This window comes from Pinus tabuliformis, chromosome 1_2, assembly GCF_031772625.1.
Source record: "Pinus tabuliformis cultivar Carrire ecotype Pingquan chromosome 1_2, CPIR1, whole genome shotgun sequence".
Taxonomy (NCBI): Eukaryota; Viridiplantae; Streptophyta; class Pinopsida; order Pinales; family Pinaceae; genus Pinus; species Pinus tabuliformis.
Window position 1 is genome coordinate 27186412 of NC_142298.1, and position 26165 is coordinate 27212576.

The 26165-nt window shown below is 34.6% G+C and overlaps 1 protein-coding gene across 1 annotated transcript; it reads right to left on the reverse strand.

Moving 5' to 3' along the window:
• Positions 1 to 14044: 14044 nt before the first annotated feature.
• On the reverse strand, positions 14045 to 14674 carry LOC149204191 (thaumatin-like protein). The gene is made up of 2 exons (XM_089397069.1): positions 14594 to 14674; positions 14045 to 14482 (listed from the first exon to the last, which is right to left on the reverse strand). Exons 1-2 carry the CDS (start codon positions 14672 to 14674, stop codon positions 14045 to 14047), a joined length of 519 nt encoding a protein of 172 aa, XP_089253195.1.
• Positions 14675 to 26165: the final 11491 nt, after the last annotated feature.

Consider the following 26165-nt stretch of genomic DNA (forward strand, 5'->3'; position numbering starts at 1 on the left):
GATCCAAACGAAGTCCCTTATACATATTATCATTGTGACATTTCATGGGAATTTTTGAAATGGCATGGAATGGGTGTGCTTCTTATTTCAGTGGTGTGGGGTACTCATCCTTTCTCAATTCATAGATATTACCTAGTTTCCATTAAACTTGAGTTGAAATATTTTTTTTAAATCATTCCATATCAATTGTAACAATCACTTCAATAACTTCTTTCTTTCTGGCATAGAACTTCACGAACACAATGGTACATATTTGTTATTACATAGATGTGAGTTTATTTATGAAATGGATTTTATGCCATGATCATGTGCAGAAGACAATATTGTAATTTGCACCGGAAGCACAGGTGAACATGCTTGTAGCATCGTCCTCCGCATAGGTGTACTCCCATTAGCATTGATCCTTGAATATTTGGGAATATTCGGTAGGAGGGAAGTTGTTCTAGTATTCCCCATCGCAGTCGTATTGAGAGTAATTCAAAGTTACACGGGCACTATTGCATCCATCAGTCACTTTCAATTTTGTGGGGCACATGGCATTTATGTTGCTGCTATAGGTGGGTGTTGTGCAACTAGTGTCGGAGGGAGTTATGGAGAGGGGGATATTGAAACCATCAACGAGATAGATGTCATGGTAATCTTAATTCTTGTCTCATTCGCAGTGTATTCAACAAGTGTCGCAAGAGGCTGTCCTGAATGTTAGTAATTGAGCAAATTGCCGTAGTCACCAGTGGTGCAGTTTCTTTGATCTGTTGCATCGAAGGAGCAGCCAGTGCACCCCTAAAACCCACTCAAAGTTGTTGTTCCTACATGAATGTCAACACTCCAAGTTTCACCCTGTCCCAACGTTTGACCACCACCTACGGGATTTCCTGTGGCCCATATCGTGTATGAACACGGGTTCTGGATCACAAATCTCACACTTATATCTCCTTTACTTACTAAGCAAAAAAATTATTTATCTATGATATTTTTATAGGATTGAAAATATCTGACAACGTGTTTCAGAGTCCACGTTTTGAGTCCACTAGTGTGGCTATTCATCAAATTTCCAGATGATAGCCATTGACCATAAATGAATAGCCACACTGGCTAGCATGGAACCGAATAAAAATTATATTACATCACAAAAGCCTAAGCTCAAATATTTATAACATCTTAAAACAAACTGATCTCTTATTAGTCCCTACCTTTGGTGGCGCAGGGAGTATTGTGAACTATGGCCATTTACCTAGCATTAAATTTCTTTGACTAATTATTATTTTTACCTTTTAACCAATGTTTCAGCAGAAATATTTCATCAAACAAATTTTTATGCAAAATTTTTATTTGAACCTCTTCTGGCAGGGAAAAAGTATGATTTTATTAGAACTTTCAATAATCCTTTCAAATTTATTTGGAATTCCAGTTTAATGCTAACTTGTAATTTAGCATTACTTAAGATACATTTAATGTTTTCCTACTTCAGTATAATATATATCGAAAGCCACCACTCCAACGCAATGACCATCGTGGCAAGCTTCATGTCTATCACCTCCCTCGCGTTCGAAAGGCACCACTCCAATGCATTGAACAACATCGTGGCAAGCTGCATGTCTGTCACCTCCCTGGCATTGGACACAACATTGCCTTTGAAACTCAAATTTTTATTGAGTCATTTGAGGCAAACAACCAAACTATTGTTGAAGATTAATGCGGCCGTCTCAGGGAAACAAAGATCCATGGCCACAAGCCTGAGGAAGGTCACCGGGCCTCTGGAACGGTTTGAGAGATTATGCCAAAGAAATTCGTATGTGGCCATGGATGAAGCAGAGAGAGCATACTCTGGAATGGCGTGAGATTATGCCAAAGAAATTCGTATGCAACCATGGACTAAGCAGAGAGAGCATACTATGGAACGGTTTGAGATTATGTCGAAGAAATTCGTATGCAACCATGGACGAAGCAGAAAGAGCATATTGAAGCAATAGCCATACATATATATGGCCTTAGGCAACTTTATATAGTATGTTTGGTGCTTCGAGCATGGGCGGTTTGCTCAGAGAAGGTAATTATTACAAATTCAAACAATTATTTGAATTTACATATTTATTAAAAATATGAAGCGTGAAAAATACTCTGTAAAATACGTTATAGAAAATTATATAAAGTTAATTATAATATAAACAATATTATTATAATATATTATTTAAATAAGAACAATAAAGACTAATTATTTATTATTTATGATAATTAATAACTATACAAATAATAGCAACTATATTCTTATGTAATTATATATTTATGATTATTATATTAATATTATTATAATAATATAAAATCATAATAATATTAGTATTATTAATTATTATTATTATTCTTAAACTTTAGTATTTTTAATATTTATCTTAGTGTTTGTATACATTGGGTTAATTATTATTGGTATTTAAGATTATCAATAACTATATAAATATTATTAAACACATTTAAGATTATTAATAACTATATAGGATTATTAAATACTATATAAATATTAACAACTATATTATTTATATATATTACTATATAAATTTTATATTAATAATAAAAACTCATAATATATTAATTAATAATAATAATAATAACTCATAATAATATTAGATTATCATTATATTATTAAAATAATAAAATTATATAAAATTATAAAAAAAATCATAACAATAATAATAATAATAATACTACTAATAATAATAATAATAATATCCGATTATAAAATTATAATAATATTACATTATTATAATAATATACAAATATAATTATTATTATAATAATAATATAATCAATATTATTATAATAATAACAATAAAGACCAATTATTTATAATAATTAATAACTATACAAATTATAGCAACTATATTCTTATATATTTATGATTATTATATTAATATTATTATAATAATTTAAACTACTAATATTAATAATAATAATAATATTCTTAGGCTTTAGTATTTTTAATATTTATTTTAGTGTTTGTATACATTGGGTTAATTATTATTGGTATTTAGGATTATTAATAACTATATAAATATTAACAACTAGATTGTTTATATATATATATATATATATATATATATTATATAATATTATGTTGATGATGATGATGGTGATGATGATGGTGATGATGATGGTTAACATCCATTGAGACCAAATTTTGGTCTATTGTGCCTAAAGAAACAAATTATTTAGTTTGATTTAAGATTTTATTCCTATGCTCAAAAAGCTTGGAGAGAAGCATCCCGAGGTCATTATAATTTTGACATCGTAAAACGCTAGGAAGGTCAATATTGTGACAAGGAATATGAAACTGAGATCTAATGTTGTTGTACGTGGGGCACTCTAAGAGGAAGTGGTTTTCATCCTCGATGTTCCTATTCTCACAGAGATGGCAGATCCTTTCCATCCATGGTGTTTTAGGAACTGCCCAACGACCTATTTCACTATGGAGCTCATAAGAGTTCGTTCTAATCTTTGATATATTAATTTTCTTCTTTGAGCTAGTTAAAATAGAGAGATACTTTTGATCTCCAAGGGTAGGGTTGATGACCTTCTTATAATAACTTAATTTTCTTTTAGCCGCTAAATCTTTCTCACACCACATTTTTTCTTTGAACGCAGAAGTAACAATATTTTTAATTTTATTAATGTTTTGTAATGCATCACTCTCGTTGATCTCCCAATAGTTTAACGAGGCCCTCGTGTCTTTATACCATCCATGTTTGAGCCTTAGGCGGTTTTGGCTAGAATTTAAAGCTAGCTTAGGAAGTCTATGATCTCCAATTTTATTGAGATTGTGCTTGTACAACAAAAGCCCAATCATAGCTAGGCTCTCTATAGGGGCAAGAACTACTTCTATAAGGAGAATAGGATATGGGGTACTGCTTTTAATTTTCATGTTATACATTATAAAGCACTTCTGGATTTTCTCAATCTTTCTCCAGGATTCTCTAGAGATGCCACAACCCCAAATCTCACATCCATATAGGATAACAGGAGTGACTAAAGTTTCAAAGTGGAACTTCTCTTTATCCCACATTACGAGGTTTTCCATTTTACAATTATTTTCAAGACCAAAATAAGCTTTCCACCCCTCGTTAATCCCTTTCTCGATGCTATGGTTCCAATTGAGCTTGTGATGAATATCAATTCCTAGGTACTTGTAAGAATACACTTCCTCCAAGTTATTATTGTCATACTCAAAATTAGCGTAAGTTTCCTTCTTGGATTTGATAATCATAACTTTTGTTTTGCCAATGTTGATAGTCATACCCATGGTAGAGCAGAAATCCTTAAGAAGCCTAAGTTGCTTATCAAGGTTAGATGGGCACCTTATGAGAAAAACAAGATCGTCAGCAGAGAGAAGAAGGATGACAACCATCCTAGCTAAGATCATGCCAGCACAACCTGCTTCCTCTAAATAACCTTCGAGGTTGTTGATGTAAATGCTAAATAGGTTAGGGGAGAGGGGGCAACCTTGTTTAACTTCGATATTACACTTAATATCTTTCGACCACCCCTCATTGCTCTTTAGCTTGGAAATTACATTCTTGTATAACCTTATAGCAGTATATCTCAACTCAAAAGGAACCTTTAGCTCTTCTAATCTATTTCAAAGGTTGTTTCTAGGAACCATATCGAAACCATTTCTAAAGTCCACAAAGCAACAAAAGAGATTGGATTTATCATTACCGCATTCCTCCACAATGATCCTAAGCGTAACGATGTGCTCTGTTGTTGAGTGATTCCTTTTTAAACCCGCTTGGCCTTTAGCTCGCTTACCTTCACTTTCAATCCATATGCTCAACTTATTTTCCAAAATACTACCATATAACTTGGCTAAGAGAGGGCTGATCATAACTGTCTGATAATTAGAGGGGTTATTTGTCTCCGCACTTTTAAAAATAGGGATAATGAGGCTCTCAGTCCATGGTTTAGGGAACCCTTGCTTGACTGCTTGATTGAAAAGCTTGTGGATGTGGGGGATGAGGACAAGACCTCCAATATTTAATATTTCTGACTGGTAACCTTCAATGTCCTTAGCTTTCCCATTAGCCAGGTGATTAATCCCAAACTCAATGTCTTCTAAAGAGAAAACTTCTTTCATTGTGAGCAGGGTTTCAAAATTATCCATAACATTTGGAGATTCATAAAGCTTTTTAAGATAGGAATTCCAATCGTGTAGAGCAATTTTATTATTATCTTTAGTTTTCCTAGTTAGAATCTGCCTCCAAAATTTCTTAGAAGCTACCTTAAAGAGGTGTAAGAGATTCTCTTGTCTTTGACGAATGTACTGCCTCTTTTTCCTTTTAGTTAGGGCTTTGTATATTTTTATCTTGCCCATTTTAAGAGATTCATCAATAGCTTCCTTAATTTCTCTCCTTGCACTTTTACAATCTTTGTCATACCATGGGTTGGTTTTGCTATTTCTTTTACTATTTGAAACTTCAATTGAGAACTTGTTAATAGAATATGAGAGGGTTGTAGTAAAATTATGATAGAGGTCTTCTATGTTGTCTATACTAGATAAAGGAATCAAATTAGTTTTTAATTCATTTAGAAAGAGATCGTTTTTATTTCTATCAAATATTAAGTTCTTTTGGCTATAAAGATTATTTTCTATGGGATCTCTATGCATGACAAAATTGAGAGTTATAAGTAAAGGCCTATGATCAGAGACAGACTTGTGGTCGTTTAAAATGTCAAACTTTATTATTTTGTTATATAACGGGAGCTCGGAAATAACATTGTCTACCACGCTGCTACCAAGCCCATGGATGGAGGTCATCTTGCTAGAATTGGGCCACTTCGTTAGACCATTGCAAATAATGAGATCCTGAGCACTACAGAGCTTGACTAGCTCTGACCCAAACAAATTCTCCCCAATATAAACTCCTAATATATATTAATTAATAATAAGAATAGCTCATAATAATGTTAGATTATCATTATATTATTAAAACAATATAAATTATAAAAAAAATCATAAAAATTATATTGTATTATTATAATAATAATAATAATAATATTTCATTATAATATTATAATAATATTATATTATTATTATATTATTATAATAATATACACATATAATTATAATAATAATAATAAAATCATTATTATTATAATATATTATGATAACAATAATAAAGACCAATTATTTATGGTAATTAATTACTGTACAAATAATAGCAACTATATTCTTAAATATTTATGATTATTATAATAATATAAACTATTATTATTATTATTATTATTATTATTAGGATTTAGTATTTTTAATAGTTATCTTAGGGTTTGTATACATTGGGTTTATAATATTAGTTCCTTTTGTTTATTATTACCTAAGGGTTTAATACTAAAATCTCAAGGGATTATGAACCAACGGGAATAATATTAAACAAAAAGACAAATATTATAAAGCCAAAGAACTAATAAACCCAACTCTTTAATATTATAAACCTAAGGAATTAGTGAACCCAATGGATAAATATTAAAAACTTAAGGGATCAAGAAGCGCAAGGAATTAATATTAAAAACACAAGAGAAACATAAAGATGACCATGATTGATATTATAAACCCATGTTAATAATATACCCAAAGGATTAATACTAAAACCCCAAGGGACTATGAACCAAAGAAAATAATGTTAAACCCAAGGGAATATGAACCAAAGAAAATAATGTTTAACCCAAGGGACTAATATTATAAAACCAACATTGGTAAACCCTAATATAAATATTAGAAAAAAAAGAATAAACATGGTTTATTTTCATGGTGAAAGAATCCTTGTCACAATGTAACATTCAACCATGGTTGACCATGGTTGCCTATGATTGACAATGGTTGACCATGATTGATATGATAAACCTAAGGTATTGATATTATAAACCCCAAGGAATAATAAAAATAAGGTATTAATGCGAAAACCCCAAGGGATTATGAACCCAAGGGAATAATATTAAACCCATGAGACTAATATTATAAACCCAACATTGTTAAACCCAAATATAAACACTACAAACACTAAAATAAACATGGTTTATTTTCATGGTGAGTCAATCTTTGTCAAAATGTGACATTCAACCAAGTCACTAATATTATAAAACTAACATTGGTAAACCCAAATATAAATACTACAAATACTAAAGTAAACATGGTTTATTTGACAGTGAGATAATTCTTGTCACAATGCGACATTCAACCATGGTTGACGATGTTTCGCTATGATTGACAATGATTTTCCATGATTTATATTATCAACCAAAGGGAATAATAAACCCAAGGGATTGATATTATAAACCCAAATGAATAATAAACCTAAGGGATAAATACTAAAACCCAAGGGATTATGAAGCCAAGGGAATAATATTAAACCCATGGGACTAATATTATAAACTTCACATCGAGTAAAGGCAAATATAAATACTACAAAAACTAAAATAAACATACTTTGTTTTGATGGTAAGACAATCCTTGTCACAATGCGACATTCAAACATGGTTCACCTTGTTTGGCTATGATCTATATTATAAACCTAAGGGAATAAAAAAACCCAATTTTTGATATTATAAACCCAAATGAATAATAAACCGAAGAGAGTAATACTAAAAACCCAAGCAAATATGAACCCAAGGGAACAATATTAAACCCAAAGGATTAATATTATAAACCCAATATTCGTAAATATAAATATTACAAACACTAAAATAAACATGGTTTATTTTTATGGTGAGACAATTCTTGTTAGAATGTGACATTCAAGCATGGTTGACCATGTTTGGCTATGATTGACAATGGTTTATAATGATTGATATTATAAACCAAAGGGAATAATAAACCCAAGGGATTGATATTATAAACCCAAATGAATAATAAACCCAAGGGATTAATACTAAGACCCAAGGGAATAATATTAAACCCAATGGACTAATATTACAAACCCAACATTCGTAAAACCAAAATAAATATTACAATGTCTAAAATAAACATGATCTATTTTCATGGTGAGACAATCCTTGTCACAATGTGACATTCAACCACGGATGACCATGTTTGATATTATAAACCTTATTGGAATAATAAACCCAATGGATTGATATTAGAACCCAAATGAATAATAAACCCAAGGTATTTATTTTCATGGTTAGAAAATCCTTGTGACAATGTGACATTCAAGCATGGTTTACCATGGTTGGCTATGATTGACAATGGTTTACCATGATCGATATTATAAACCTAAGGGAATAATAAACCCAATGGATTAATATGAGAAACTGAAAGGAATAATAAAACGAAGGGATTAGTACTAAACCCCAAGGGGTTATGAACCCAAGGGAATAATATTAAACCCAAGTGACTAATATTATAAACCCAACGTATATAAACCCTAAGACAAATATTATAATGATTGAAATAAACATGATGTACCATCATTGATTTTCATATTGAGACAATCCTTATCACAATTCCATGTTGGACCATGGTTGACATCATAATAAACCATGTTTGGCATAGGAATAATAAACCCATTTGATTGATATTATAAATCCAAGGAATTATGAACCAAAGGGAATACTATTAAACAAAAGGAACTAATAATATAAAACCAAGGGAATAAAAAACCCAAGGGATTGATATAATAAACCCAAAGGAATAATAAACCCAAGGTATTATTATTTATTTTCATGGTGAGACAATCTTTGTCACAATGTGACATTCAAGCATGGTTGGCCATGGTTGGCTATGATTGAAAATGGTTTACCGTTATCGATATTATAAACCTAAGGGAATAATAAACCCAAGGGATTAATATGAGAAACCCAAAGGAATAATAAAATGAAGGGATTAATACTAAGACCCCAAGGGATTATGAACCCAAGGGAATACTATTAAATCTACTGGACTAATATTATAAACCCAACGTATATAAACCCCAAGACAAATATTATAAAAATTAAAACAAACATTATCAACTATCATTGATTTTCATATTATAAACCTAAGGGAATAGTAAATCCAACTTATTTAAATTAATACTAAAACCCCAAGGGATTAATACTAAAACCCCTAGGGATTATGAACCCAAGGGAATAATATTAAGCCCAAGGGATTAATACTAAAACCCCAAGGGATTATGAACCTAAGGGAATAATATTAAGCCTAAGGTACTAATATTATAAATCCAATATTGATAAACCCAAATATAAATACTACAAACACAAAAATAAGCATGGTTTATTTTGATCGTGAGACAATCTTTGTCACAATGCAACTTTCTAACATGGTTGACCATGATTGATATTATAAACCTAAGCGAATAGTAAACCCAAGGGATTAATACTAAAACCCCAAGGGAATAATATTAAACCCAAGGGATTAATATTATAAACCCTAAGACAAATATTATAAACATTGAAATAAACATGATGTACCATCATTGATTTTCATATTGAGACAATCCTTATCGTAATTCCATGCTGGACCATGGTCGACATCATAATAAACCATGTTTGGCTCAGGAATATTAAACCCAAGCGATTGATATTATAAACCCAAGGGATTAATACTAAAACCCCAAGGGATTATGAACCAAAGGGAATACTATTAAACAAAAGGGATTGATAATATAAATCCACGGGAATAATAAACCTAAGGGATTGATATAATAAACCCAAAGGATTATTATTTATTTTCATGGTGAGACAATCCTTGTCACAATGTGGCATTCAAGCATGGTTGGCTATGATTGATAATGGTTTACCGTGATCGATATTATAAACCTAAGGGAATAATAAACCCAAGGGGTTAATACGCGAAATCCAAAGGAATAATAAAACAAAGGGATTAATACTAAGACCCCAAGGCAAGGGACTAATATTATAAACCCAACATATATAAACCCTAAGAAAAATATTATAAACATTAAAATAAACATGATCCACCATCATTGATTTACATATTGAGACAATTCCTATCACAATTCCATGTTGGACCATGGTCGACATTATAATAAACCATGTTTGGCTCGAGAATAATAAACCCAGGCGATTGATATTATAAACCCAAGGGATTAATACTAAAACCCCAAGGGATTATGAACCTAAGGCAATGTTATTAAACAAAAGGGACTAATAATATAAACCCAAGGGAATAATGAACCCAAGGGATTGATATAATAAACCAAAAAGAATAAACCCAAGGGATTAAAACTAAATCCTCAAGGGATTATGAATCCAAGGAATTATTAATATTAAAAAGTTGAAGAATGAAGAAAACCAATAATTTGATATTATAAACCATTGGGAATTAATAAACCCAAGAGAAAAATATTAGAAACCAAAGGGGTCAAAAATGGCAAGGGATTAATAGGAATTAATTTTTTGAACCACATTGTAAAAGAGTTGTCTTTAGTGTGACTTTTTTTAGAGTTTCTAGTGGCAGAATGCGATGGAAAATTTTGAGGTGAAATCTTGATTTGTGTTATTTAAACTAGTTTTTTGTGTTATTCAACACCTTGAAAAACCCCTCGTGCACTTCTATTGTGCAGGGGTTACCCATCAAACTTGTGATTTCAATGGATTCTTGCGTGATTTTCTAGAAATTAGACCAGGAAAATCCACAAGGAAAAGCGTCCAAAAATTCACACTAAAGACAACTCACATTGTAAACCATTAAGACATCAATACAAAAAATTTATATGAACATATTGTACTATAATCGTTAAAACATGATAAATCATCAAGACATTAATAATAACACATTTATATTAACATTGACTATATTTATTGGTTATTGGAAGAGGTTATTGACTATGTTTGAGTAATGGTTGACTTGATTTGAATATGTTTGTCTATATTTGACTAATGTGGTTGAATATATTTGATTATTAATATTAATTAAAAATATTAAAAAGAGATTATGTTTGAACAACATTAGTTTAGTCTCCTCATTTTTCAATGTTTCATTACAACATTTGATAAATTACAATGTAATATAACATAAACAATATTAGTTATCATTAATGATTAATTATCAAAATTAAAATTAAAGTTTAATTTGATATTTTTAAAAATAAAAATGACCAAAAATATATTTTTATTAAATTTTATTCATCCACAATTTTTTATTTATAAAATAAAAATACTAAAATTTATATATTTAGAAATACACCTATTTACCTATAAATAATAACTATACAAATAATAGCAACTGACATAATAACTATACACATAATAGCAACTGTGCATGGGGTTTTTAGGGTTAGGGTTCATCAAAAATAAAAAATGTATTAACGTATTCACTTTTGTGAATGTTTAGAGTAGGCTTTAACACCGCATCTGAGATCTAGGTTTAGGGCATGGGAGTTTTAGGGTTAGGGTTTATGATGAGCAACTATGACTGTCACTCGTAGCTATATAGGCATCGACAATGGCATTGATTAACAGAATAAAATTGGGGATGCTAAGTTGTGGGTTACGACAAAATACCCGGGTCAAATCCTGTAGATTCCATCTCTACAAAAAAGGATGCTGGTCAAATCCTGTTTATGCCATCTCTGCAAATGAGGATTCTGGTGTGGTTGCTCGATCATTAAAATCGTTGTTGCTGATTCTGGTGGATAACCATTCAATTCGATTCCATATAGATATCAACTACCTTCCACACATCGAATCGATTCCATATCGATAAACATTCAAGTGTTGTGATCACTACAATAGTGTAGACTTTCGACTTTTTGCAAATTCTTACAATATAACAAATTTTATTTCCACGATTCATGAAGGCTTATGAGCTACCTGAGCGAGTGAGTCAGGAATAAAATGGAGCCATAAATCTTAAATCAAATTCGCAAGATGAATACCTACAACATGACCAGTTTTATTCCATAAAATTTGCAAGGTAAAGGTGGCCGGCCATGATGTGTCGATGACACTCTCAGTGACATGTTGATCTTGAGAAATTGAAACCGACTTTTGATCTCTTGAAATATACCATGGGATGCAAAGATAATATGAACACGGGGACATTACAAAGCCACATTTATGAAATAGGTGCACAATTAGAATATTATAACACATAGTCGCATACCCTAGTTTCATACGTTTCAAAATGCAAAGAGACATCAGTTTCAACGTCTTTTTGACATTAATTTTTTAATTTCATTTTTTCTTATCATTTTTTCTAATCCCATATAGCCGAGGAGAATGCCAACAGTCAAGCTTTTCATGATTAAATGATGGGATAACTGCATGTTGCGAATATGGAAGGAAAATTGTTGTTCCATCCTATATTGTTTCATATTCTTTTTATTTTATTTTTTAATATTATTTTTGTTAATCCTCATACGTGGAGATAAATGACAGTAAAATTCTAATCTCATTTGGTAAAAAACTAATTTAAGTAGGATTTAAACACCCGATTTAGATATGCAAGGAAGTTATGGCTTTTAAGTTCAATCATTGATCGAGTGATGACGACCAGAATATGTTGGCATCTTTTAGTTTAGACCATCAAATCAAAGAGATTAATTAGAAAAATGATTAAAATGACCAATCCCAATTTGAGGGACACCTATCCGCTTAATGACTATCAACATGGAATGAGATCTAAATTTTCATTTAATAATTGACCAAGAATACAATATAGCATGGGTCCACCAAACTTTCATGTAATTATGGATGAAGAATATAATGGTAAGTGATGAAGAATATAATGGTAAGTAATATTTAATAGATAATAAGCTCATCAATACTGTCTGGCTGTATATGCCGATCCCTAAATAATATATTTGTTTAAATCTAACTGTGAACTCGGAAATATGTAGCACCCAATATAATATGGCACAGTTCTCCTAGAATGGTTAGAAGACATGTAGTTTATTGATTGACCAAGTATACAATATAGCACAGGTCCCCAAACTTTTCGTTTAATGATGGACCAAGAATACAATATGGCACGGGTCTCGAAGAATACAATATGGCACATAAGATATGGCGTTTAATGATTACAATATGGCAAAGGTCTCCAACAATACAATACAGCAGGGAGTTGTCTATAATGCGACTTTTTGAGATTCCGGTGACGGAATCCAGCGGAAGAAATTGAGATGAAATCATGATTTGTTGCAGTTAAAATGGTTTTTTAACTGCATATTCGGATTCAGCACCCTGAAAAACCCATGAGACGGTTTCATTGTGCAGAAATTAGCTATCAAACTTGGATTCCAATAAATTACTGCCGGATTTTCACCGGAAAAAATCGCCGGAAAAGCTTTCAAAAAGTCGCGTTAAAGACTACTCCATACAGCACAGAAGGGACGGGGTTTAATGATTAAATATGGCACAGTTCTCCAAAAATACAATATAGCACAGGTCCCCTAAATTTTGATTTAATAATTAACCAAGAATACAATACGACACAGGTCTCGTGGACTGGTTAGAAGAGACGGGATCGTCGTTTGGCACATTAAAATTACTTCCCAATTTCCGCAACTCGTAATCTTCTAGGTGTTCCCGGTCCGTCTTGAAACTAGTGGTCACAGACTTCCCTCTTCCTGGTTCGTACATGAAAATCTGAATGAGTTTCGCAAGCTCTTCGCATGTTTGAGTTTTTAATAAATGTTTGCGTTAAAACAGGTTTGATTTAATCTTCGTATAATTAGGTTTCGAATAAATGTTTGCATATGTTATGTAGTCATTTCCTTACTTTAATATTTATAAAATCATCTTTAATTATTTATTAAATCATATAAGATCCCTTAAAAGATATCCAAATTGATGCATATACCCCTTAAGTTATCCAAAATAGCATTACTCATTTGCAAAGTAGAAGTAAAACACCTTTGGCTTTTACAGGATAGAACTTCTTGCAACCATGCACGCAATCGTATTCTTATTATAAATATGAAAATACAATCAACATGATTGTAATACTCTTATTATAGCTATGGTACTACATAGAAATCGGTTTACTAACGATGTATTTTATGTAACGACCAGAGAATTCAGTATGATAAACTTCTAATCATAATCAAGGGCAGAATATAATGTTGTAATTAGCACCAGAAGCGCAAGCGTGGGTTTTAGTGTCATCAGTGGGATATAGGTAGGCATCTTGGCACTGGTCCATTTTGCAAGTCAGTGCTTTGCAGCTACCGTCGGAGGGAGTTAGGGAGAGAGGGACATTGAAACCATCAATTACAGAGAGGTCATAGAAATCTTGATTGTTGCCCCCATTCAGAGTATATTCAACCAGCGTTGTAGGAGACTGTCCCGAGAGCGTACAACTGAGCACGCCACCGCAGTCACCAGTGCTGCAGCTTCCTTTACCAGAGGCATCGAAGGAGCATCCAATACGTCCCCAAAATCTACCTGAGCTTGTTCCTGCGGGCACGTCAACACTCCATGATTGACCCTGCCCCAACGCTTGACCGCCACCTACAGGAATTCCTGCGGCCCATACCGTGTACTTACAAAAGCAAAAAAATATTTCTTTATGATATCAAATATTTCTTTATCATATCTGAACTCGTTTACGTACATAAAATACGATGCAATGCAGTCAAGGGATTACTGTAACCTTATCTTGAAGACAAACGTTAAATATCAAAGCTAGTATTGCTGTAACATAAATCGAAACTGCTAATGTTCTTGCCCCCATTGCAACGTCCACCACCAAGTAATTAAACACAACTACTAAACAACGAAGGAATTGCGGTTGAGCTTATTTGATGTTGTATACCACGAATGGAACTCTATATATAGGCGGGGCTAGCCATCCCAATCTTGGTCTTAGCGTAGCGTATACTGCACGAAATTCTTATGAAGGTTGATCCCCCCTAGTTGGGCGGCGTGGGATGAATCAGAAGGCGCGCTAATCGCTCCTGGACATCCGGGTTTGTTCCAGATGTTCCGGGTCGTCTTAAACTAGCGATCACGAAATGCTTATCCACACTGAGAGTGTGGAAAAAATTACTAAGAGAGAGGATAAGGAAAAAAACGTGACGTTGATATTTATTTTAGTATTTCATGAATGTTTTTCTATATAATTAAGTAAAATGAATTAATTTTATTTTTTTAATCAAATTTTAAAATATTTTTTAAATCTACAATTAAATAAAAATTAAAATGTGCAAAAATCACTACCAACTTGTTAACTCCCTCACCTTGTACTGTTGTAATGTTCCGGGCCGTCTTAAACTAGCCCTCTTCTTCTAGAGTATGCCACGAAAAATTATCCGCTGGAGTGTATGACTCACTATCAAGATTTCATTCAATGATTCACCATGGATACAATATAGCGCGTGTCCCCTAAATTGTCATTTATTTAATGATTGCCCAAGAAACACAATATGTCTGGACTTGTTAGAACAGATTGGTCGTCGTAATCTTCCAAATATCCACGCTTAGGATTGACTAACGACTATCAAGATTGAATCCAGAGCTTTGTATGACTGATTCCCAAACCATACAATATAGCACGGGTCAAGAATATAAGATGGCTTCCCTCTTCATTTTGTGTGTGAAAGGCTTAATTTTATTTCCTGTCTTCCAAGTTTGATTCGACACTTTCATAACCTCTGCGTATAGTTATGTTTTGAGTATGGATTGTTTTTTTTAAGGTTGAGTATTTATTATATCCACCACATATAGTATTAGCACTAGCACTTTTGTTTTTGATAGTATATTAATTTTGTTTTTTTTAACAGTTCAATCATAGTTTAAAATGGGAATTCAATTTTTGTTATTTTTTATTTTATTTAAATTTATTTATTTGTAAAGTGATTGGCTGAGATCTTATTATTAGTGTATTTTGGTAAGTTCTATTTTTCTATTAGTTACCATTATTTTTTTTTAAGTTTTATTCATTTTTTATTTAACTTTTTTATTTTTTACATTTTTTTCCTAACTCCGTTGAATATATTTTATTTAGGTATAGTTCTTATAACTCCGGCTTGCAAGATATATCAAGAATTCAAGAAATTGTTCTTATTACAAGAAATTGATTTTCTTGAATTCAATAAGTTTATCTTTTTTTCTTCTTTCGTGTGTCTATTAGTAATGTCTGAGCGTATCAATTATCATAGACCAAGGATTTGATAGCTATGAGGAAATCCAATGCAATGCACTAGAGCTCTTCATTTCATTTTGGGTTATTCAAATTTTATGGTGCACAGGTTGGGGAATGAGATCCAAACTAATTCTGCCATAGCTCTTCATTGCATTTTAGGTTATTCAAATTCTATGGTGCATGGGTTGGGGAATGGGATCCAAACTAATTCTACCAGGGTATTAACCAGATCTCACTTTGACGTTTTGAGTGCAAACAAAACGAAAGATGGTTAGACATTTATTGGAATGTTATTCTTCAATTTCTCCTTTGTTTCAATTGGTTTGTTAAAGTTGTTTTACCTTCTTTCCTTGAACCAGACACGCAAGGTTGGTCTCAATTACCATGCAAAAATTTAATGTGTGAATTTTGTTAAAGGTTATTTATTCTACTCCAACTTTATTACTAGTTTTATTCAAAGTGAATGTGCCAAATTCAACCAATTTAATGTTAAGTTAAAAATCATAGACAAACCTTTAGTATTTGGAAAATGTTTAAAAAGGGCTAATGATAAATTTTATTTATTTAAATATTTGATTTTCATAATGATTTATAACTATGATAACTATAATCTAGTTGTTAAATTAATAGTAAAACATCTCTCTCTCTCTCTCTTTTGATTATAAATTTAAGATAAATGAAGGGAACCATGGGAGGCGAGCAGAACGAGGGTTTTGAACAAGAAGCGACGGGTGTGAGCTGGTAACCATGGAGGGGCAAGGAGGGGGGAGCTCCACTCCCTCCTACAGTCATGTAGTTGTGAACATAAGCAAGGAGGTTGGTTCGAATCGATTCAAGAAACTAATGGAGGCAGAAATGGAGAAGACAAGCACAAAAAAGTCGGAAAGCATCAAATCTCATGAACAGGAAGAGAATCACGAGGAAGTCAGAAGAGAGAAGAGAATAGGAGACAACAGTCAGAGAACTGAGCACAAGACTGTGACAAGACTCTGTAAACCCAGGTCAACCAGTAAACCCTGGGTTGTTTTAAATGATCTAGCGCTACAGGTGCACAGGGATCACATGGCGACATATGCGGTTATATGCAAATTTATGGGAATATGGCCAACAAAGAAGGCTTTGCACACATGGATAAGAAACCACTGGAAACCAAAGGGAGATATAAACCTTCATCTTGGGTCCAAGGGATTCTTCACAGTGGTGTTCATAAGCCTAGAGGATAAAGACAGAGTGTTCGAAGGAGGACCATATTTCTATGCTACTGTAGGCCTCTACATGCGACCATGGGTGATGAATTTTGTCCCAAAATGAGAAACATTCACATCAGTACAGGTATGGATAAGACTCTACTCTCTACCTTTAGATTATTGGCTGCCAGAATCCTTAAAATCCATAGGCAATAAATTAGGTCATTTTTAAAAAATATCAGATGCAACTATGCGAGGTAAATATACCTCCTTCGCACGCATATGTGTAGAAATGGACCTATCGGGAGCACTTCCGGACGAAATCATTCTAGAACTATATGTTGAAGAATGGGTGTAGGTGGTGGACTATGAACTTGTCCCATTCAGATGCCGTAAATGTCATGAACACAGGAATCCTCTTCAGAGACTGCCCACTAAACAAACTGGAGGACAATATGAAAACCAACATAGGTAAAAATCCTAAAGGCTTTACCAAGTTGGGAGGCAAAGGGAAAGGAGGAAAAAAGTACCAAAAGAAAACTAATGAGGATAAGCAACCAAGTCATAACAGTTTCAAGATTTTAGAAGAAGAAGGTGGGAACAATGGAACGAACCAGGCACCGGAGGATAATCCTGTAGAGAGGGAAAAGGATGCTAGCATGGAGGACATAAATGAGAACAACAAAATAAAGGAGGATCTGCCAAGCACTATGGAACTTGGCAAGTACCATGAGATGATCCAAGTGAAGTTGTTACGGAGGATCACGAACTACAGGACATTCTTGAGAGGGAGAATCTCGATCTAGAAAAGTTTCGGGAGTAGGGAACCACCAAAGGTGTTTATTCTCTACCACGAGAGGAGTTTGATAGAGTGCAACAACTCTTCCTTTGGAGATATCAAGCAAAGGGTTCTGGAGTCAAAAGGAACCATGATAAAGAGGAAAATAGAGGGGTAAAACTGATGGAGGTAACATCAGGACACTCTTCCAAGAACCCAGGCCAGAAAAGAGAAAGGGAGAGACAGAATGAGCTGCTGGCGAAGTGTGGGAAACACATGATTAACTCGGGCAAGATGACAGATCTTACTAGTTACTCATTTGCAAACCTTTCATAATGAAGCTCACAACCTGGAACATTAGGGGTCTAGTAAGTAAAAGAAAACAAAGAAATCTCAGCAATAGAATAAAAGAAGAAAAACTAGATATGGTGTTTATACAGGAAACAAAATGTTCAATAGACAAAATCAGAGAGATACATAGCAAATGGCTCATGAAGTACGAGTATCTAGAAGTTAAAGCAAACAACATAGCAGGGGGGATTCTCACTCTTTGGAATCCCTAGAAACTTGGAATCCTGGATGCTAAAGCATCCAGGAACTACCTTTCGATAGTAATCCAACCTTTGGGTGACAAGGAACTCTATATGATCACAAATGTGTATGGTCCTCAAAAACTTGAAGATAAACTCAGGCTTCTCACCTCACTAGAGGAGCTGAGAGAGAGACATCATGTTATGCCCTGGATTCTGGGAGGGGACTTTAATATGATCAAATCTCTTATAGAAAAAAAATGTGGGGCCAAAATACTAGGCAGAGACTCCATTGCCTTCTAGAACTTCCTAAACGACATGAGGATGGTGGATATGGAGAAAATAAATGGAACCTTCACTTGGAACAATAAGAGGGGAGGGGCTTCTCAGGTTTCCTCTAAACTAGACAGATTCATAATCTCGGAGGACCCTCATCTCAATGGCCTTGACTTGACTGCTTTAATCCTTCCTTTCGGAGGCTCGGATCACTGGCCTATCCAGCTTGAACCTTCTTTTATAGGCACTCCGAGGAACAGACCTTTCAGGTTTGAAAATGTTTGGCTCACTCACCTTGACTTCATCACTAATATTGGAAATGGTGGGTGGAAGACATGCCCATTCAAGGCATGAAGATGTTCCTAGTGCAACAGAGACTGAAACACATCAAACTCAGGCTTAAAGAATGGAACAAAAATGAGTTTGACAATATTTTCAAAGCCAAAAGAGAAGATGAACTGAAACTACAAGGAATTAACCAAATCCTCATCATAGATGGCTTTACCAAGGAAAGCAAAATGCAAGTTGAATCTCTTCAATAGGAATGGGAAAACAAATGCCAGCAAGAGGAGATCTTCTAGAGACAGAAATCGAGAGTGCAATGGATTAAAGAAGGGGAAAGAAATACAAAGTTTTTCACAAGTCAACCATGGATCACAGGGCACATAACAGGATTTCAAAACTCAGAGATACTCGAGGGAAGGAGCTAAGTACCCACAAATAAATGCAATCTGATTTGGTACAACATTTCCAAAGCATAGCAGAGGAGCCTCTCTTAGACAGATCACAATTTATCAACAGCTTCACATAGTACATTCCAAAACTTGTAACCAGGGAAGACAATTACAATCTTAACAGGCCAATGACTGAAGAGGAGGTCAATGAAGTCATCAAAGAGATGAAAAATGGGAAAGCTCCAGGCCCAGATGGGTTCAATGTAGACTTCTTTTAAACATGCTGGGAAATAGTCAAACAAGATATTGTTGATGTTGTGGAGGACACCAAAATCTAAAACAGTTTTGAAGGCGCTCAATGGATCTTTCATAGCCTTAATTCCAAAGCAGTAAAAAGCTATGACACCAGATAGATTCAAACCCATAGCTTTATGCAATGTGGTGTACAAAATTATTTCTAAAGTAATTGCAAATAGACTTAAGCCCCTTCTTCCAACTCTTGTGTCTGAGGAGCAAACTAGATATGTGGAAGGAAGGAAAATTCTAAATAACATCATTCAAGCTCACGAGGTGGTTCATTCTTTCAAGAGCAATAAGCAAGCGGGTATGATCATACAGTTTGACTTAGAGAAAGCTTATGATAAGGTAAGCCGGTTGTACATCAGGGAAGTACTAAAAGCGTATGTCTTTGACCACAACTAGATAAGATGGGTAATGGCCCTTGTTACCACAGCTAGTTTTTCAATCCTACTTAATGGCTCTCCATCCAGAACATTTAGGCCTTCGAGAGGCCTCATAAAAGGAGATCTGCTCTCCCCCTTCCTCTTTATTCTCATGATGGAAGGATTAAGCAAAGCAATCAAATCAGTCAATGCGAAAGGAAGAATCCAGGGTCTTAAACTAACCCTGAATGGGGATACCTTGACTCATCAACATTTTGTGGATGACAATATGCCGTAGGATACACCCATGGTCAAGGAAGCTAACGATTTCAAACAAATCCTGAACGATTTTTCTATGGCCGCTGGTACAGAGGTAAGCCTCAAAAAATAAAAAATTTTATTTTTTAATACCCACATTTCTATTCAGAGAAATCTCTCCAGAATTCTTATGGGAATACATCTCACCGAAAAACCTCTGAGTAAGGAAGTTTGGTAGACAGTGACTAATAAAATGCAAGACAAAATCAGGAAATGTACAAGTAGATCTCTGAATTTAGCAGGATGTCTAGCGCTTATAAAGGTTGTTCTGCAAACCATCCCCATCTTCATGTTTTTAGCTCTTCCTTCTCCAAAAGGAGTTTTACAACACATTAGGAACATCCAAAGAGATTTTCTTTGGGGCAATGGGGAAGAGAAAAAGAAATGGGCTCTGGTAGCTTGGGAAAAGCTCTGCAAACCCAAGATCCATGGAGGTTTGGGACCTCATGACCCGGAAACCCTAAGCAAAGTTTTGGGGGCAAAACTTTGGTGGAGATGGCTAAGGTATTAAGGTCTCTTCCAGATAGATTTGACTCCAAAATAAGCGCTATAGAAGAAGAAAAGGATCTAGATACCCTCAAAATGGATGAAATCCATGCAATTCTTACTCCCTATGAAATGAGAAAAGGTGGCCCAAGCTCCAAAGATGTAGCATTCAAGGCCTCAAAGTCAAAGAAGGGGAAAGAAAGGGATTACTGTAGTGATGAGTCAGATGTGGAATCCGAATTGGCTCAATTTTTACGAACGCTGAAGAGATGATCTAAGCTTAAAGGCAAGTATCCTCTTATCTATTTTAAATGTGGTAAAATAGGTCATTATGAAGCAAGATGTCCTCATAGACATGACAGTGATGATGAAGGAAATTCTAAAAGAATGGCACACAAAAAGAAAGGGTTTAATAAGAAAAACTTCTTCTCCAAGTAAGATGAGTCTGATGAGGATGAGTTTATGGTCATCAAAATGAAATCAGATGAGGAAAGTGATCATGCTAAAAGCTAAGAAACATTATTCATGGCACTCACAGATGATGATGACTCAGGGCTGGAACGAAATGTAGAGGAACTGTTAATAAGTGCCATTGAAGAAAATGAGAAACTACGGAAGAAAATCCTTTCTCTCAAAGTGGAAAACGAGGAAACGAGAAGGAGAGAAGATCTCTTGGAAGAAAAGCTTAAAGAAAAAGAAGAGACTTGTGAAGAACGTGAGGTCGAAATAGTGTCTCTAAGAAAGGAGTTGGAGCAAATTAGAAAGGGCTATAAAAGCTCTCAAATACTTGAGCTATTCTGAAAAATCAAAAACCTTAACATGACAAGTCTGGAATAGGTTTCAAAGGAGAATCCTCAAGCACTAATAATAGTGCGAAAAGCTATGCCGATGCACTTTCCTACAATCCGAAAGATGAAAAAGTATGTTATCAAAAGTGCATCCCAGATCCCAAGAATGAAGAGAGAATTACTCCAAAGAAGAATGTGGAGTCGAATCATGGACACTACAGCAAATACAAACCTATACTCCACCAAGGGCCCATTGCAAATCCAAAGAATAAGGGAGGAGTAATTCCCAGGAAGGAAATCGACTCAAACTGCGGTTTCTTCAATAGGTACAAAACCATCTTTCTTGGACACTACTTTCACTATAAAAACTTTGGTCATCAGGTAAGACATTGTATGGCTCGCAGAAGTGAAAAGACAAAGCTGAATGACCGAATAATCAACTCATATGCCCCCAAAAGGTAGGGACGAATCAAAACCTTCAATTCATTTGATCCCTTGACCAAATTTGATTTGATTTGCTCTTTCTGCTACAATAATGGACACTATGAGCAAGACTCCCCACTTAAAGGAAGAAAGATGAGTAGTAAGAACTCCAGAATGGATAAATTCTACCTGGCTCTATATGCTCAAAATAATGGAAACCATTGGTTTGTGGATAGTGGGTGCTCCAGACACATGACAGGAGACAGAAGAAAGTTTGTCTCATTGAGAAAAAAGGAATGGAATGTGTCCTTTGGAAGTGGATCTGGCAGAATTGCAAGAAAAGGAACAGTTACTCTAATCAATAGAAAAGGAAAAGCTCAAGATGCTCTGCTAGTTGACGGACTCAAGCACAACCTCCTGAGTGTTAGCCAAATCTGTGATCAGGGACATAAGGTTGTTTTTAGCACCAAAGGCTGTGAAATAAGGAACTCTTCCTCAGGGGAACTTGTGGAAAAAGGGGTGAGAACATCAAAAAACATTTACATTCTGAACAAGATTCAAGAAAATAAATGCTACTTGAGTCAGACAGATGAGAGTTGGCTGTGGCACAAGCGACTTGGACATACTTGCTTTGAAAATTTGATTAATATCAGCAAGATCAAAGTTGTACGAGACATCCCAAGGCTGTTCAAACAAAATCAAGGAGTATGTGGTCCATGTCAACATGGAAAGCAGACCAAAACTAGCCAGAAGGCAAAGGAGCTCTCTATATTGAAACCCTTGAAGATCATCCATGCTGATGTGTGTGGGCCAACTAGAAATCAAGGACTCCAAGGAGAAAGGTACTTTGAGTTATTTGTTGATGATTAAACTAGAATGACGTGGATATATTTTATAAAGTTTAAATCTGAAAATTTTGAGTGTTTTAAGAATCTAAAAGCCCTTGTAGAAAATGAAAAAGATTAAAAAATTAAGTGCCTCAGAATAGACCGAGGGGGAGAATTCACATCAAATGAATTTAGTGAGTTCCGTAATATTCATGGAATTAAAATGGAATTCTCTGTTGCCAGAACACCTCAACAAAATCAGGTAGTTGAAAGAAGAAATTGAATAGTCCAAGAAATGGCAAGAACAATGATATTAACAGTAGAATTACAACCTAAATTCTAGAGAGAAGCAATAGGGACAATTGTCTATGCATTGAATCAATCTCAATTAAGACCAAATTGTGAAAATACTCCTTATGAGCTATGGGAAGGAAGACCTGCTTTGGTGAAGTACTTCAAGATATTTGGAAGCAAGTGCTTCATAAAAATAAATGATGGCTCACCTGGAAAGTTTGGTTCTCGGGTTGATGAAGGGATATTTCTTGGATACTCTACATAGAGCAAGGCTTACAAGTGCTACAATTATCAACTGAAGAAAATAGTGGAAAGAATTGATGTAAAGGTTGATGAAGATCTTCCAGAAAAGGAAATTGAAGAACATGAAGATGACTTTCTCATTGAAGAAGAAGAACCTAAAGAAGAAGAAATAAATGAGGAAGAAGAAGAAGAGGAAGAGGAAAGAGAACCACCTAATACCCCTTCAAAGATGAAGTATGTCCAAAGACATCATCCAAAAGAGTAGATCATTGGTGATAGAGATGAAGGTGTGAAGACTTGAAGAAGGATAACAATCACACCCAAGAGAAAAGTCATTGCCCTCCTATCTATGATAGAACCAGAAACTTTTGCAGAAGCAAGTAAGGATCCTAATTGGGTAAAAGCCATGGAAGAAGAAATGTCCCACATTGAGAAGAACAAGACATGGGAGCTGGTACCTCGTCCAAAGGACAAAAACATAATAGGAACCAAATGGGTGTTCAAAAATAAAATGAATGAGGAAGGATAGGTTATCAGAAACAAGGCAAGACTTGTCTGCAAAGGCTATTCACAAATTGAAGGAATTGACTTTGAAGAGACATTTGCACCAGTGGCCCATATGGAAGCTATCAGGATGTTCTTGGAATTTGCTTGCTCAAAAGGATTCAAAATCTATCAAATGGATGTGAAATCAGCATTTCTAAATGGGTAACTCAAGGAGGAAGTCTACATGGAGCAACTAGAAGGTTTTGATCTAACAGCAGGAAAGGACTTAGTCTGTAAGTTGAAAAAGGATTTATATGGGTTGAAACAAGCTCCTAGAGCTTGGTATGAAAGATTGGATCACTACCTACAACAATAAGGCTTCAAAAAGGGAGTGGCTGGAAGTAATCTATACATAAAGACAAATGAAAGTAAGTTACTAGTTGCTCTTGTTTATGTCGATGATCTAATTATTGCTAGTAATAATGATGAAATGAGCCATGAATTTTCTCAAAGCATGTCAAAAGAGTTTGAGATGTCAATGATAGGAGAGTTTCCCCACTTCTTTGGACTTCAAGTATCTCAAAACAGAGCAAGATTGTGTATATGTCAAACCAAATATCTAAAAGACATGCTAAAAAAATATGGAATGGAGGAATGTGCACCCGAGCACACCTATGAACAAAAATTGCAAACTGAGCAAAGATGATGACTCTCCTCTAGTAGATGCAACTCATTACAGGTCAATGTTTGGATCCCTTCTGTACTTAACAACTACAAGACCAGACATAATGCAGGAAGTAGGAATGGTGGGAAGATTTCAATCTGCTCCCAAACAATCCCACTTATTAGTTGTAAAAAGAATTTTCATATACCTAAAAGGAACTTTTGGTTTCAGTCTTTGGTACCCAAAGAGCTCAACACTGACTGTCACTGCATACACCGATGCTGATTGGGCTGGAAGTATAGATGATCGGAAAAGTACTAGTGGAAATGCGTTCTTCCTAGGAGACTGTTTAGTATCTTGGCTCAGTAAAAAACAATCATCCATATCATTATCCATTGCTGAAGCTGAGTATATTGTTGTAGCAGACTATTGTACTCAGATACTATGGATGAAGGAAGCTCTAAAAGATGTCGACATATGTACAGATCAACCGATTACCGTCTATTGTGACAACACAAGTGCTATCAGTCTCAACAAAAATCCAATGATGCACTCAAGAACCAAACACATACCAATCAAGTATCATTTCCTCTGTGAGCAAGTAGTTGAACAAAACATCGTCCTGGAATATATTAGTACTAAGGAACAGATAGCTGATATTTTCACAAAACCTCTTCCTCGAGAAGCATTCAAACATCTGTGTCAAAATATGGGGGTTATTTCTTTATCATCACTCAAGTTCATTCATAAAGATGTAGCAGGACAGGGGGAGTAATTTGACAGGGGCAGTCCATATGCATTCCTTTGCCATTGATGTCAAAGGGGGAGAGTAGAAGAATATTGCCATCAATAACAAAGGGGGAGATTGTTGGACACAAATTGTCATTGATGTCAATATGGCAATATTCGAGGAGCAAAAGGAGCCAAGAGGAGCATTAAAGAGGACGCAGACAGTCATCGCAGCAACAGAGGAACAAGCAGAGCTATAAGGAAGCAGATAGAGCCATTAGAGGAGAAATGGGTGCATTTATATTATCGGGAGCTATTGGGCCACAAAAGAATTATATGCATGAAGATACAGGCAGAGGAGCATCCATCGCATATTGCAAGCCGTAAAGCCTTGCCACATTGGAAGCACCCACTGCAATAGTCTGTGGACTCGACGGGCATATTAACTATGGTTTAATACCATATCACATCTAGTCCATCGGAGCAATGGAGGATCGGCCATTGGCCATCGATGGAGTCATGGGTCTGATATATAAAGGACCCCTGGGAGTATGGAATCACTGACTCTGATTTAAGTGTGGACCTGATACAAGAATAGGTGCGATTGTAATATTTCCTGAAGTCTGCCTTTTAGTCTATTTGACTATTTTTTTTCATATTCTCTGTGTAATGGAATGTCTAGCTTGCGCGGGGTGTTTTAAGCCGAAAGGCTTATG